At 39.1% G+C, this 17,022-nt stretch overlaps 1 protein-coding gene and 1 long non-coding RNA gene across 14 annotated transcripts in view; one reads left to right on the top strand and one right to left on the bottom strand.

Annotated features, from left to right (window-relative positions):
- Positions 1-1,730: 1,730 nt before the first annotated feature.
- Positions 1,731-17,022, bottom strand: part of STRBP (spermatid perinuclear RNA binding protein) — a 74,969-nt gene continuing 59,677 nt past the window's right edge. For 7 of the 13 annotated variants that reach the window (XM_069771320.1, XM_069771324.1, XM_069771325.1 and 4 more), the window contains one exon: positions 14,513-14,874. In XM_069771320.1, the coding sequence (XP_069627421.1) occupies positions 14,780-14,874 (95 nt within the window). In that variant the 3' untranslated portion in view covers positions 14,513-14,779. Of the gene's footprint in view, positions 1,750-3,562; positions 13,505-13,787; positions 13,853-14,511; positions 14,875-17,022 lie in introns of those variants that run through there. The other 6 variants (XM_069771328.1, XM_069771327.1, XM_069771334.1 and 3 more) reach the window with 5 other exon arrangements.
- LOC138682071 (uncharacterized) lies at positions 1,745-16,973 on the top strand. The gene is made up of 3 exons (XR_011322289.1): positions 1,745-2,762; positions 7,034-7,143; positions 16,750-16,973. It is a non-coding gene; the product is annotated as an uncharacterized lncRNA (long non-coding RNA).

Here is a 17,022-nt window from a genome sequence, read left to right on the forward strand (position 1 = left end):
ACACAATTTGATTTACTGAGCTATAGTTTGTCATCTTGCCCTGTTTTAGCCTTCCCTCTTCTACAGTAATCAGAAGTTACCCAGACTTTAAAAAAAAATCCCTTTGAATAAATCATAACTAGCAGGAAATCCCATCTTTGGTATGTGTCAGCACCTAAGCAAAGGGTAAGAGGGAAGTGTTATTTGTGCTATGATATGTGACCCATTTTTGAGATCCAAAGGCCTTTATAGGTTTTTGCCCCATGTTCATGCCTGGATCAAGAAAGGGCCATTTTGTATTACTGTAGCAAGAGTACACACAGACTTTTTATAGCTTTACAGATAAATGTGGTGGAATGTATAGCCCAAAGTGAAGATGAATTCAGAGTCCTGAAAGTGTTAGCAGCTCCAGTTTCTTTCAGTTGAGTGTACCAAGGATTGGGCTCACAAAAGGGAAGGATAATTTACAGCTTAGCAAATGGGAGAGAGAAGAACTCTTTCTAGCTGACTTGCTGGAACTCAATCCTGCAGCAAACGACCAAAGTCAGCATTATGTCATGAGCAATTAAGTGAGGCGACACTTCTATTCTTGCAGAAAGAGGGGTGCTGTTCACGAAGAATTTTTGCTAGCTTAGCAGAAGGGACAGTTCTGGTGAAGAAATTACTCTTTTATTGAAGGCTTGCCCTGTAAGGATAGGTAATGCTCAAGTAAAGTGCCAGTAGGGAGTTCTGCAGCAGAGACGGCGATTCCTTTGGCACTGGGGAGACAGGTGCTTGATGGTGGGACTGAAAGAGAGTGCAGTAGTTGTGTGGGTCTTTGGTCTGAGGATGAAATTTACACTGCTACAGCTGGCATCCAGTGGACAGTTTTGTAATCTGGCTGCTTATATACTCTTTGTGGAACAATAAGAATTGATCCCATGCTTAAGTCTTTGCTCTGATTGACGACAGTTGTTGCCCAAGTTACTGGTCCTGTGGCAAGTAGGGTGTGGCTCAGACTGTCATGCACCTATGTTTTCAGAAACCTAAATGCCAAATGGAGTGTCTTTTGATTTTTTGCAAGGAAACCTGGAATCATCAATGGTCTAGCAGCCTTCTAGAAGGTGTCTGTGAGCCTGGGGAACATAGGTGTCCTTGTTTGAGATACTATCAAGTATCCTACTTTTCTTTCAAAAGTAGACCTCTACCTTCACTCTGCATTAACTGCTTTTCCTTACACTTTTGCAAGTCTCTTAAAACAGACTAGCATCAAAGTAGACCAGCATGATGATAGTTGTTTGCTGTACACAGGCTGTTAAGCGTGCTTTTGAGTAAATAGGGGCTTTTGTCAGCCCTCAGTGTCCCACGTGCCCGTTATAAAACCTTGCATTTGGGATCTGTTGTTTATTCATGAAAAAAGGGAACTGACATCTAGATAAATTAGGCTGCTGAAATTAAGAGAAAGTAGGACATGGAATTTCCATTGTTTGGTATTTATTGTAAAGTGAGGCTAGAGCTAGTTCTCTGATATTTTGGGCAGGTTTATAGACGCAGCAGTTCTTTGCACGTGGAAGTGACACGCTGGCTTGTTAGTTGCATAGACATCAGTCAATATGTAATTTTTTTCCTGCTTCCTCTGTAATCAGATACACTTTTTGAAGGTGATGTTGATTGCAGCAAGATAAACTGGGCGTCCTGCTTGTTAAGGAGATGGTTCCTTCTGCATGGCTCCCTTCAGTGCTGTGGCAGCAAGGGATGGGGCTAGAGCTGTCAAGCAACATTGTGGAGGGCCTGAAAATGATGAAGGAGCTTTCTGTTGCAGATTTCCATGCATGCATTCAGCTGCAAGTTGACAGTGAGACACATTGCAGTACCCTGAGAAGAACTGGACAGACTTGGGTATTGTTTGTTGGTTTGGAGGGGGCGGCAGGTAGAGGTGGTAAGAGTAATGAGTACAAGGGGCCACAAATCGCAGCTTCCCTGTTCTCCCAAGCAAGACTGTGCAACTGCCTGGGCAAGCTCAGGTTAGCTACAGCACGACAGGAATAAAACTAAGTAGGAGATGTCAGACAGTTTCACAGTGAAGAAAGGACATGCCAACCTCCTTTATCAATTTAGACTCAGGATTGTATTACTCCTCCCATGCACCACTCCCTTATCTACTCCTTGTTTCATGCCTGTGAGGCCACAGAATGTCAGCCAGCTCCTGGAGTGGGCCTAGCTCATTTCATTAGCTGTCACTGACCAGCAATTGCCAGGCTACTGCTGAAGAGCTGTCAGCCTTCTCAGCACCTCCAAGATTATAATCCTGAGGTAGCTTTCTGAATGACTTAGCTAACGTTAAGCATGTACATAGGTATGGTATTATGCTGATATATATAGGGTAAAACTGACCTCAGTTTCAGCCAAATGTTAATGATGTTTTCCTAACTGACTATGTTCAGTTCTTTATGGATCTTACTTGCTAAGTATTTGATGCAGCTCTGAATTTTAAGTGACGCATGGTTTAGTTGGTTTTGGTACAGTGGTCCCTCAATAGCTCTTATATGCATAACTGACTTGTTTGCTGCACACTGTTTTGTTGAGTGCAAAAGTCTCACACCAAGTCTTATTCCAGTTATCATATATGCTAAGCTGTGGGATTCCATGCATCTCATTTTATTAAGAGCAATCTCAGCTTTAGTCAGCTCACAACAGATTTTAATCCTTCCTCAAGGTTGATCTCCTCTGAATTTGATTAATGACCTCTGCACTTGGACTTGAAATGCTGAATTAAAGACCAGAAAAAACACTTCTAAGAAAAGGTAAGAGCATATGATAAAGTGACTTCTCTATCTTCCCTTCTAGAGTAAAACTGTGTTCTGTAACTCCAGGCAACTGGACATACTTGGATATTCCAGTAAATCTTACCACGATTTGCAGCCTCAAGCAAACAACAGCAGCCACACAATTCTCACGGTATCCTCAACCCCTGCCCTCAATAGCTCTGGACAAGGAAATTGCTTGGATTTGCTTCAGACCTTAGAGGACAAACTGGGACCACAGGAATGTAATGTTTAGGATATACAGTGAAATGAGAGGGGCAGGAGAGGAAAAAAGTTTGAGAACCTTACTTGTTCTTTATAGATGTAATTTATCTTTTAAGAAAATAGACATCCAGTTTTTCTAATTAGCTAAATACTAGAAAACGCTCAGGTTTCATTCTGAAGTAAAACTTGCCTTTCTGGCTGGTCTCATCACAGCCTTCTCTGGGCTTTTCTGTTACTGCTTCCATTGGCTAACCCCCAGTGGTATTTGTGTGCAGCAGCCCTTGCACAATTTCATTCCTGTATACCCCACTCACTGCTACCTTTGTGAAGGCATGCATTCAGCTTGTTACAGCATAAATGTGCTTTATGTTTTCATCTCAAAGTTACAACTTCGCTAATAATCATCTCTGATAAAACTGCAGCCTTAGGAAGCCTGTCTCCCCTTTCTGCTGAGCCTGTTACCTGACTAAAGTAGAATGGAGTTCTGTGGTTTGGCTTCCCAGGCTTCAGAAAACCTTAAAACCAGTTTCCTCACTGTAAACAAAAAAAACCCCAAACCAATCATAAGGCCGTAATTCCTGTTTACAGAGATAAGCCTTTATTGTATGCTATTGGAAGCAAATGGGACATGGTTACGGTTTTATATACACAGAAGTCTGTAGCATTGGGTTACAATCGGTGGCAAATGAACCAAGATAACAGTGCAGATCCAAGTGTTGTGTACAGTCAGTAACAGTGGCTGGCGTACAAACCACAACACAGAAGCCAAATGAAGCCAAGTGTACAGGGTACAGTATCACGTGAGGAAGCAACTTAATGTACAAAAAGCATTCCATTTACTTTACATTTGCAGGCTTTTTTGGCTAGTGAGTAGGTACAGCTCAATTTAAAACCCAGTGTGCAGTTATTTTTCTTCCCACTCAATTGCTACCAAATTAAGACAATTTGAATGTTCAGATTATATTTTTAATGCTAAAAATAGCTAAGGTTGTTGCTGACTTACTTTATTTGAAGTTTCTTTATTTACAGTATAGTCAGGAATAGTTTAATCATCATTGTTCTCTACAGATTACAAATTGGGAGAAATCTTAAATATTTTGGAAGTAGTCTGTAATTAGACCACAAGGATGTCTTGTACTTCATTTGGAAGTTTAATTTGGGGTAACTTCTTTTGAGAGAGAGATTTATTGGGAAGAAAGATGGAATTGTCCACCATATTACTAATTTGTGGAATTTGTTCATAGTATTTAAGGTTTAGATAGTTCAAAGGTCATACTTCTTTTTATTCAATGCCATATCCAATCTTAGTGTAAAAATAAACACTCTGTCCTCTGTGGATAAATAAATCCATCTGTTGGCTGCAGGTCAGACCTCTATTGGTGAAAGAGATTTAGAAAAATAGACCTTTTCTTTAGTGTTTACTATGCTGACCCACAAAGGAAAAGTGAAATTCATTCAAGTCTAGAAACAGAAATACAGTACAAGTGATTTATAGAATTGCATTCCTTCCCTCTACAAACTTGCTGAGCATGAAACGCTGCCCCAAAGCACTGCCTCTGTCTCTTCCTTGTCTTGTAGAAGTAATTGTCATCAGAAAAGTCACATTATACTGCACTGCCAGATTTCCTGTCTGCCTTCTAGTGTGCAGACTCTTAGCAGGGCTCTGCCTCCTGAGTGTGCTTTGCTTAAGAATTCTTTAGATGGATGGGTGGTGGTAGTTTGGGTTATACAAGGGGGATGTTTTAGCCCAAATTAGCAGCAATTGTTTTAATTGATTTGACTGATGGTGATTTTTTGGTGGGTGGAAACTCAACCATTTAAAAAAAAAAAAAAAAAGCTTACACGTTGGACTTGGAAAACACCAGCCTTTCCTCAAAATCCCCACTTCCGAGACTGCTTCCCATAGATGTCCTTTTCCTTAAGGGGCTGGTACATTTGGCAGTACAGGTTTCATGCTCAACTTTGTCACCAAGAACTGGACAGGACTTAAAAAGCGTACATACAGCCCACTGGGACTTGCTCTGCTGTAGTATTTCAGTGCTTTTGACAGTCCCCCCACAGCAGTGTTGCTCTCTTAGAAGTGCAAGTGTCCCAGCATGGCTCTGGGACAGCTGGAGGACGGGTGACATTCTGGAGTGGAAGCAGCAGTTAAGCACCAGTTGCTGGCCCCTGCAGAGGCTTGAGAGAACAGAATTGCTTCGTAGAGAGCTTGTCGACCTAAAAAGCTTAGTCAGTTTGATCAATAAATATTGACTTAGGGTTAGGATGAGAAATAAGACACTGCACTTTGGAACTGGAAGACAGAGTCAACTTCCTCCCTTTTCTGTCCAAAAGGAGACTAGCTTTAAAACATTTGCCCTTAAGGACCTTTGTGATGTCTGATGTATAACTCACTAAGCGCGTATGAATGTACCTGTCCCTTTTTCAGGGAAGAATAAATGTATGACACGACAAAGTTTCGAGGCTTTTTTTCCGTGGTTTTTTTTTTTAAACATCTGTTCTGTGTTGTGTTGTCCCTGAAGGCATATTTACCCACTCTTAAATTATGCAGCATTGCCCAGAGAATGGCTCTGTAGTTGAATATGCTCTCTGCAGTACAGCTTCCGTTTTCTTCCAGTATATGTATATTTCCATGCAATAGATGTTACTAGAAAACTACACTTGTTTTATCCTGTTATTTGGAGCAGGGAAGCAGTGATACTAGTTTGAAAACACAGGAAATAATCTGTACAGCAAATTAGAATTTTCATAAATTCATATAATCACTAACTTTTCAAAAGCTGTACTACGCTGAATGCTGTTCTTCAGCCCACCATTATTCTGCTTTGAGCAGCATCACTTTCTGTCTGCTTATAAACAGTTCTTTGTGGAAATAATGAAAGAACACCACTCTCTCTCCTCTGCTGACTACATTTTACTTTGTTAGTTTACAGGATGCCCTTACAGAACTACAGGTTCTATTGGGAGTGCAGCAATACACACATTTCCATATGCATAGATCATTAAATTGTAACAGTGCCAGTAGTAAAGCAAGACATGCCAAGATGTTCTGTTCCTCTTAATTAAGCTTGATTTATATGTGCCTATTGACTTAAGATGCAGTTAGTGTCCACTGCTGAGATGACACAGTACCCTGAGTAACTTTGTATTGATTATGCTTACACAAGCTTGTGCTTTTCTAAGAACATAGAAATGAGCACAAAGAAAATAAGTAAGTACATCAGGTTGTTTCCATGGAATACTGTTAATCAACTTACTCATAGCAGCTTCAAAGTATGAAATTAAAACTTACCTTGTACTCTACTCCCTTCGAAACAGATGAGTGCTATAATTAACCCCCTCTAGCTTAAAAAAATAGTGGATAGAACATCAAAATACGCTTTTCTGGTAAGATGAACCTACTTTGTCATAACTAGTTACACCAATATTGGTGACCTGAAATACATACATTACAACGTGTAGTTGTGGAAACAGTATCTGCTTTCCCTTGTTGCCATGTTGTTCTGTGTAAAAGCAAGTTGTCTAGAAGACTGTGGGCACTATAGAAATAAGTTACTAGTATTCCTTTAGGGGAAACTACTATTATTCCTTTCCCTCCCCAAATTCAGTTGCATGCTATATATACTGCCTGGAGCAGTCTCCCTGTTTTGCATAGGGCTGCATCGGGAAACAGAATTTGTTCATTGGATTTCTCCTGTTCTTCCTCCTCTGGAAAACGTTCCATCCTGAACTTGTTTACTGAACAGAAAAAAAAATTAATCTCCTGTAGCAACATCACTAGCAGCTGCTATATGGATAGCTTAAACCTCTTATCTAATTTCTTATAAACTATTGAAAAAACAATACAGTCTCCCCCTCCTCTTAGTATACTAAGACTGCTGGTTTACCACAGTAGACATAAATGTCCTGGTTTTACCACAGACTCTATTAATGGACTTGGAAAAGGCAGTGCAGCTTTCCTCCAACTTCCTATCTATGATGATCAACATTTAAGACTGGAGAAAGGCATTCTAGCTTCATCTTCTCTTCTCTCTCTCTTGCCTCAGCCCATTCTACCAGGACCAGATGCATTCAGCAAGCATGTGTTCAAGTAGAAGCTGTGCTACACCTCACCAACTGCAAAGCAGCATAAGGCACCTGGAGCTTCTAGATCCAGGTAAGAGGCAGGGATGAGGCTTAAGTCCAAGTGCTACTTTGGAATTAAAAATTAATTGCAACTCTTGCTCATTCCAACTCTCCTGTACAAATGAATGAAGGATAGCCAATTGCATTCAATTAATGCCTTTTAGAATTAGTGTAGTTTGCTCTAGTACAGATAACAGTCCAGAGGTTTTCACAAACATGCACTTCTGGCTAGCTATAAAACATTTTGATGTTGTTTACTTACACAGCATAGAGACTGCACCTTTAATTTTCTTATTGGCATAAACCTTTGCAGTTAGAAATCGGATAAATTCAGTCTCAATCTGTGGTTAAAATTTTTATATGCTCTTTAAATTCTTGCAACTTTTGTTTATCAATGGATTATTAAACACGGAAGAGAACTCTCCTACTGAGAAAGCTTCAGTCTTTGCAACAGTTTCTATAGAGTAGGCTTGACAGGTTCTTTTAAAATACACTTAACTATTAAACTGCCTGTGGTACAGTATATATGACCTTAGATTGTACAGAGTTAAGGCACCAAATACAAGATAAAACAACATCCAAAATAAGAAATTTGCTTCAGAAGTGCTCATTTCCACATATCACTTTGGGACATTCAGCTCCTCTTAAACATCAAGGTAAACATGTGGTCTGAATGTTTCATGCAGCCACAGGAATTGGAGAAAAAAGAATCACTTTACTGAATTTAAATCTTATACTGTGATGAATTTCTCTCTTGCAAAACTCACACAGCTATGTCTGGTAAGGCATTGCATTGCCTACACTGTATCAGACAGGCCTAGCAGAAAAAGCACCCTTTCTGCTAGAAGACCCCAGACTGGAAGAGCAGGCACATGTGTCCTACTCATGCTTTTGTATTACCATAAACATCAGTTACAAACAAACAACAGAATTGGTCTCATTTCTATGAGCAGAATGGGAAAAAGGAAGATGTTTCAGGAGCACTGGAAAACCTGGACATAAATAGGTATGGATTTAGATGACACAAATAAAGCTAAGCAGACATAACTTCTGGGGTTAAGTAATAAAACAGCTTTGTGATGACAATTAAATGCCAAATGCTTAATTACTAGCTTAAGTGGTTAACATTCAAAGGAAAGTACAGGTGAAAAGTGCTGCCACAATCCATAGGCACAGGACTTCAGTGCCGAGTTTCTCTGGTGAATTGCTCTAAAATGACTATAACAGAATTTCCACTTTACAGTGATGATCAGATTCACAGCAAACTAGATGTGCTAAAACAGAAGAATGAAACCAATGAGCTGTTAGACAGGCTGTCTCATGTACTACAGATAGCGAATGCAGCTACAATATCCCTTTGCTTTGCTTTAAACAAGTCAATAAAGTATCTCATTTTTCAACAGATTTATTCAGCAGGAAGTCTGAGAGGGTCTGTGTCCTGAACATTCAAGCTGAGTTACTGTTTTTTAAGACAGTGCAACCGTTCTTAACAGAACTCCTCAGTGAGTCCAGCAGAGAGATCATTTTCATTCTTTTGATGCCAGAGAGGTCTTAGTCAGCTTCATGACTGAGAACAACAATCTGAACTTCCTATTTACATATCTCATCATGTATCCAAAAGAATCTACTGCAGCATACTTCTTGTGCTGTTTCCCAGAGCTACCGGAAATAGTAGCCATTTTTGTAAGCTGCTGCTGTGACTTGGAACTCATCTGAAGCTGGGACATGTTTTTTCCCTTGATTAAGTAACAGGCAACTGTCTACACAGAATTTAGCTGAAGGCAAGAAGTTCTAATATCAAATGAGCGTACCTTAACCTACCAAGCAAGAGAGGCAGACGGAAACCTGCAATTTTGTCTGAGATGAGACTGAAATACTATATTGTCTGCTTGCTCTTCATTTATACAGTTCTGGAGAGATGTTCAGGAATCCCATCTCTAGACTGTGATGATCTACGGGCTCTCAGAAGTGCTGATGCAAAATTACAAACGAAGCAAGGGACACTGTTTCTTTGAGGGGATCGGTGACTGAAAAGACAGGGACTGCCAGGCTCACTCTCCAAGGACATTGCTGGGACTGGATCAGGGATAGTATGTTAAAGCTGCTCACATTTCTGCTATCTTGGAGTTTTATAAAAAATGCTAAGAGATTGAGGTCCCATAGCTGAACAGCCAACGAACAGGAGATTTTCTTCCTAGACCACTTGAAAAATCTTCATGCCACTCTTTCTTCATTTTCTACTTCCTAATAATGCAAGGAACTTGTGGTCAAGGATTAATTCCCCAATTAAGTTCTTTCAGTGGCTAGAGGGCATAGTCTTTTATTAAGACACACTTTAAATCTTTTTTCCTACCAGAAGGCAAATGTTCTCAAAGAAAGAATCATAGTCTCTAGAGACCCCAGAGTAGTTTTCACAGATCTTTGTAAATGAGTAGAAATAGTCCCCTGGCACATGAATAAGTTGAAATATTTGTAGGAAAACCTGTTTCTCTGAAGCTCTCCATAGGCTGATTAAAAGTTTTTAAGAATCTATAAACTCCTATGTAACAATTCCATAATTTGAGAGAATCAGTTATTTACTGGGATACTAGAAGGTGATCAGAAAAGGCAGGGAAAGAGGACAGAATTCAGAGAAGCAAAGGTATTTAACTGCAGCAAAAGTCACAGCAGCAGGGTTCACAGCACATTCAGTGGGAGCCATGACAATTGCTGAATCATCTAATTAGCTCACACTGGCTACATGACAGCCAATTAGACAGATTAGGAACCACCTACCCAGGCACTAAATTGCCTTTGTGAGGGTTGGATTGTGCCCTGCATCCAACAGAAATTGCTTGGACAACAGAGGCTGCATGTTACACATTCCCTTCATGAGTATAGGCTGGCCTCCCTCCATCCAACTGGCACAATGCCCAGGAATAAGGTGACCATGTTCCAACTCCTGAATGTGTGCTTAAGGAAGACAGCAAGCACTGGCAGAGAGAGGACATGATGGCAGGAAGCATCATGTACCATGCTTTCAGCTAGCCAAGCCCTCCAGACCAATCTGGTTGCCTTAAAACCTTCTCTAGACAGAACATGCTCAGAGAAAGCTCGTATGGCTGGCAAAGTAGGATTGAAGTCCTATTTCATTAAATACCTTATTTCTTCAAAATTCACAGTTGCATATCTGTGAAAATGACAAGTATTCCAGCTGCCACTCACCCATCAGGAGGAAAAAGCTGAGGTATGGTTAGCAGTACACAGTACTTCAGGCTTTCCAGCTCTAAAGACTGCTGTTTAAAACTCGAGTTCTTTGACCATTGCAGCTGGTGAAATGGAAGTGCCAACTCCTTGCAGAGCTATGACACTTTCAGAGGGGAGCTACCAGTTGATTGGTATCATATGTATGGTAACACCAGGTGTCTCCTGAAGTCATGTGCTGACAAATTTCTTAACAATACTTCTGTCTAGCTTTCACCTATTTCAAACCGAAGGAAAACACTGCTTCTAGAATATCTGACCTCATTGCAAGGTCATACCAGTGCTGCAACTGTGTAAGAAGTCATTTGGGATTCAGTTTTCTGAAGGGGAGATGGGCCAGAGGGAACCGCTGTCCTGCATGGGCACTTCAGACAACAGTCAGTGCAACAGGCTGCTTATACATACATTTCTCTCCTATGGGGTGCCACGAAACCCAAACTGGGTAGAAAGGGAAAGCACGTACCTTCCTGATGATGGGTTTGATGCAAGCGTGGCTAACAGCAAACAAATACTGTTATAACAGTGGAACAGTCTATATTTTAATCTCCCTATTCTGTAAATAGCCTCGCTTTCCTCAGTGTTAACCAACCAGACCACTGAAGCTCACAGTTGTTCTTCCAAAGTCAATGGTAATGCCATTCACCTCCAATACAGATAACACATTAAACAGGTCAATTCTTTCTTGTAAAGCTCTGGTGTCTTTTAATCCTTTAAGTGCCAGACACCATCTCCCAAAATACACACTATCATCTGGTTAGCTAAAACTAGAGTTAAGGTGGGTGGTGTACAGGCACAGACTTTTCCTGGTGTCCTATTTATGTACGTACTAATTGAAAGGAACTTTTTCAGAATTCTTTTCCATGAACCAGAAATTTAAACTAGAAAATAATATTTTTGCTTTACTGAAAAGGTACTACAAAATAGGCAATGATACTAGCAGCTGCACAAAGCATACGGAACCAGGTTTACATATTTGGCTATTGGGTATACCCAGAAATACAAAGCTTGGTTGCCATAAAACAGACCTCTAATCTCACAGAAAAGGCACTTTAGACCATGCTCCTGTGAGGAGGCTTTTAAAAGGAAACCTGCAAGTATTATGCAAAAGAAAGGAGTTTCTAGTTCTGCCTTAGCAAAACAGTGCTTGTTGCAACATCAATCAAGCAGATGTTACCCAATGTTAGAATTTCACTGCTTTCTCAAATGCCAATAAATTAGGCACTTAAGGAGCCTACATCCATGACACTTCACAGAAATGTTTTGCTCAAGTTCCGCTGTCAATGAGACAGGTTCCTAGGCAATCTTGCACCTTAGGATCTTACCACTGATTCCAAGTGGCAACAAACCCCAGGATTTAGGAGTCTTATGTACACTGCATACTTCACATGTCAGGAAATGGTGTCTGTCCTACTGAGAAGGGGCACAGCAAAGGCAAGGCAACAAATTTTAGACATAAGTACTCACATTACCAACAAAAATGTATTAGAGAAATTTAGTATCTTTTCAGTGAAAGACAAGATCCAGCAAAGTGAGAATGTAAAAAAAAGCAGAGGAGTGGAATGCTTATGACTGTGAGAGTTAAAAGGGTAATGATAGAAAAATATGGAAATTCAGTCAAAGCCATTCTGATGGAAACCAATACAAATGGATTAAGCTGCCAAGTACAGGCCACAAAGAAACAGATCAAATAAGAGTCAGCAAGACATTTTATTAATCAGTCTTTGAACTGGACAGTGCTTGTCAGACTGACATCAGTTAAGCCTAGGAAAGGAATACTCAAGAGTTCATTATAATGCACCTTAACATTGCCTTGACGCATATAAAAATACTGTTTTCCAAAGGAAACAGAGCAGCCTGCTGCTCCACTATGAGGACTGCTTAGCCTGACAGGCTGAAGGAATGAATTGAATTTTAAGTGAGCTTCAGACCAACCCCAAGTTTGCACCTTGAACATAACAGCAGATGAAAATCTGCACCACCGAATGGGAAGGACATTCTGATGGCTCATCAATTGCACCTGCAAATGTAATCAAATGGTTATGTGCTTTCATGGCCAAGTCACTGGTACAGTTCCTTAAGTTCACTTCCCCAGGTGCAAATATATAGGCCACTTGCAAGGTCAGGTTTCTGCCCACAGCAGCAAAGCTAACAATATTTAACAGCTATTTTTCTACATCAGCCTATGAATTCTATCCAGACATATCCTGAGTTATGGATAACCTACACATGCAGTTATTTAGTGAATTTGATGTTTCAATATTGAAATGAAATATAGTTTATTTTTGCTGTTATATTTTGATGCAAAACAACAAGCTTTGGGCCTGATCTACTACTACATACTCCGTACCAAGTGTTTTCCTGTTTTATATCAGTATAAACTGTGATCAGTCAAGGTTTTTTATGCTTTCATCTCTGAATTGAGACCCTAAAATGCTAATGCAACATCAACTCCCTCCCTTTCACCTTTTTTTTTTTTAACTGTTTTTATATAAAAAGAGTTGTTTCCAGCAACTTCAAGTACTGCAAGTACTGCAGTTGTGCAGTACTGTACTCTGCAACTTTGTATAACACAAGGTTATATAAAGGCAAATTAAAAAAAAACTTAGTATTTTAAAACTACACATATCATGTGCACCATATAGGTCATAATCCAAAACCATTTTAATCCAAGTAAAATATTTGTTAAAACATTTACTACAGAACTGAAAATACTTATTTATGGATGGCTGTATCCTAATTTCTAGCTTTAGAAAACCACAGCTAAGCGAATTATTCATGCAGAGTTAAACCACTGCCTGCCTGCCTTCCTCTCCTCCCACTGCACCCACAAGAGGAAAGCAAACCTGGGTGCTTCATGAATTAATTTGGCCTAATATAATTTGATCTCTGCAGATTTGAACTGTAATATCATCGAAGTCTTTCATTCTTCAGTTGGAGTTTAGCTTTAATAGTTTAGGGAGATAATTTCTCTTTTTATGAGTTAGTTAGTATCACACATTCCACCTCTCATTTTTATTCCACGTACCTATAACCATGGTATGGCTTTCAGTGCAGGCCATGGCTGTGGCTTTGGTACCTACCCAAATGTTTTCCACTGGTATGCAAGGAATGCAGTGCCTGACACATGAGTGTCAATACAGCTTTTTATGCTACACAAGAGAAAAACATTTGAAGGAGAACAGTCTGTTGATAAAACCAAACAATTTCTTAAAAGTGTTAAGTAATATTTTCTTTTTTAACTGAAACTGGAGTATTTGAAGTGGCCTTGAAAAATACAAAGCTGGAATTCAGATCTATGTATTACCTGTTTAAACATTCAGTTAAACAAGACATAATAAAAACGTGCCATATACAAGATTGTCACAGGTATATGAGATTTTTAGAAAAAAAAGCAATAAAAATATTCTTTAAGCTGAAAATAAAATCTCTTACCTTTTATATCACGATCTCAGCTTACAGTCACTACATTTCTGCTTATTTTATACAAGTGCATATGGCTATGAAGGTCCGGAGAGAATGAGAATAAAGTGGTATTAACCTGCTGAAAACTGCTTAAAAGTCTTAAGCTGCAACATATAGATGTTCCAATACCATTTAAAAAAAACATTCACCTTTCAGTTATTGCTGATTGACAATCTCAAAATATCAACATATGAATATTTAAGAGGAAAAAAAAGTCAGTAAATTTAGAGCAGCAAAGTTTTTTGAACTGGATGTTTATCAAATACTATGTTTTCCTATCATTTGGTGATGATTTTGAAAGAGACACAAAAGCAATCCATTTGAAAGTCAAGTTCAAGCCTACCCTTTTTGTGCCTCATATTAATGATGTGGGGAAGAGAGAGAGAGAGAGAGTATATCATTTATTTAGATTTTGGAAAAATATATATTCTCTTTTTTTCTTCTGCCTTTTTGCTACATTTCATGTCTGCTGACATGCGCAATGGCACAAAGCACAACTGCTTCAAAAGTGACCATTGCAAGTCTTTGTAGCAATTTTTATAGGAAACATGCAAATACAGTCATAGTATTAAAATTCTGAAGTACTTAAATAGTGAAAGTAAATGCAGGATTCACTGCTTAAAGCAGGCACTCTGCTAGGTTTTGTTTCTTGTTTTGGCATTTGGGTCGTCGTCCCCCCCCCCAACACACCAGTCTTTCCTTTCTAGTGTAAAGAAATAACCAGAAGTATAACGTACATCTATTGCTATGTACCCAAAGAAAGGACTGTGGCTTAGAGTAAGTATTGCTTTTCATTAAATGGAACAAAGTTCAAGAAGTGAGAAAAACACTTTAAAAAAAAAAAAAAAGGAAAAAAGCTCAGATTCCATGTCTGAAGTTGAGAAACCTCAAAACGAGCCACGTTTGTTCTTGCTTTTAAGACATGTACAAAATGCCATTTCGAGCCACACAACCTGATGGTTCTAGAAGTCAGAGAAGAAATCTTGAGGGCCCAAGTGAATAATAAAAGGTGCGATGCTGAGAGGCTGGCAATAGGGACTGTCAATGAAAAAACCACCTACAGTGGGAAAAGAGCAGAGAAGCAAAAACTTCATGTTAATTTCAGAGAGACTGGCTGAAGCTAAAGCTCCATTTAAATTTCTCTGCTCTTTCAGCTGCAAGTGGAATTTTCATTGCAAAACGGGCACTTTTAATTCTTTGAAGGTATTGAAACATCTAACACTTCCAAGGTTACCACTTTCTAAACAAAGAACTGACAGCTCATTCATATTTTCAGTAAAGCAGAGAAATGTAAAATATGCAGCAAGGGGGCAAGTTTACAATGTGGTTAGTAACTCCCAACAAATGACAAAAAAATAAAAAATGACTTCTATAAATCATCTGAAATGACTGCCATCATGTTGGAAAAGAGCATAGCGCCCTCCTTGTTTTTGAAATAAGAACAAATTATTTGGCTTACGAATGTTCATCGTATAGAATTGGTTCAGAGAGTATTTTGTTTGAAATTTTACAAAGCTGGGGATTAAAAAAAAAAAGAAACTACAAACAGTTGCCAATCAGGGGAACTCCAAAAGATGGGGAGAGGAGGAAAAAAAATATGTGCAGAGGAAAGATTCCTTTAATGAATATTTGATTAACAAAAATGGGCTCTTTATCAGCCATGCTTTTTCGGCTCCGTGATGGCTTCCTTTCATCCATAGGCCAGCAAAATATATCAGTGATTTACGAGCACCACTCAATTTGACTACATCCCCGAGACCCTGCTCTTTATTTCAACACTAACGCATGGATGACTACAGCAGGCTCGCCACTATTTGTCAATAGATCTACATTTTTTATTAAAGTACCACCAACACCAAACGAAAGCAAGAGCTACGGCAGAAGAAAAACCATTTAAGATATAAACACATTCCTAAGCACAAATACTTAGCTTAAGAACAACAGCTGCAGTTAATTCCAAGAAAAGCAGCTTGTTATATAAGCCACCCCTTATTAAGCTTTTCTAGTATTTCCTTCCCTATAATGGGGGGCGTAGCGGAGGAGGAACTTTACATTGCTTTAAGCACCATTCTTACACCCTCTTCATATATAAAGCTCCCCCTGCCTCAGCAGCAGAGTCTGTTAGAGAACAGAGTGTATAAAGGCAATCTTTAAAACAGCATGAACTAAAGCAAACCTATGGAAAAGCAACGGGTGAGGTCTGAGTAGAGAAGTGCAACCAACAACGCTGCTTATTTTGTGGGGTGATACCTTAATAAAGACTACTCAAATCCCTTGTTAGAGCCCACAGCAGTTTTTATGCCGAAGTCTGCAATACACGGAGACAGCGTGGAGCCCAGGGCCTGTCCTGGAATTTCAGACAGGTGCACACTGCTTATCAGAAAGAGGATTCTTTCGGTTTGAGCACCAACTCTTAGAAAAGTACTGGCCTATGGCTGAAGTGTGTCACTTTTCACAGCAGCACTCAACAAGAACTGGGACAATTAAATAGCAAGTTTTCATGGGGACCTTGTTGCTGCTTTAGATTCTTATAAATGTAAGGGGGAAAAGGAGAACCCTTTGTTTTAATGTAAGATTGACAACTAAAATGCTTTCTGTAGAAATGGTGGATGGAAAAATCAAGGGTGGGCAGACAATCTTAAAAGTGAAGAAGGCCACAAGAACAAGTGCAATTTTTTTTTTCTTTTCTTTTTTTTTTTTTTGTAAAAACAGAAAAGAAAGGAAAACAAGCAGCTTTTGAGCTCTAAAGAACCTGATTGTAACATTATTGTCGTCCTTTCTCTGGGCAATACGGACTTAACTGTGTATCCCTGTAATTACGTAATGAGTCCTTCTGTGGGAACTTCCTTTGTTTAATACTTAATTCACAGAATGCAACCTAATACAGAGAGACAGTCTAAGATTAATTCCTTTTGTTTCATTTGTTTTTCAGTATTTTGTGCACAAGTGAAAAGACTTCTTGGATAATTAAGACTGTGTCTTAAAATCACAGTTACAGTATGCTGATCTTAAAGATTATAAGGAAACTCAGGTACTGATGCTTAACTATAAAAAATAAGATAAAACAATATTTTAACCCATATTTTACTAAGTTTATTACACACCATAATATTTACAAAGTTAAATGTTAACTGTAAAGTTTCTATTGTGTGGGTTTGGGGTTTTTTTTAGTTTTTAATTTTTATTTTTTTTAAAGAACTATGCC

This window comes from Haliaeetus albicilla, chromosome 26 (genome assembly GCF_947461875.1).
Source record: "Haliaeetus albicilla chromosome 26, bHalAlb1.1, whole genome shotgun sequence".
Taxonomy (NCBI): domain Eukaryota; kingdom Metazoa; phylum Chordata; class Aves; order Accipitriformes; family Accipitridae; genus Haliaeetus; species Haliaeetus albicilla.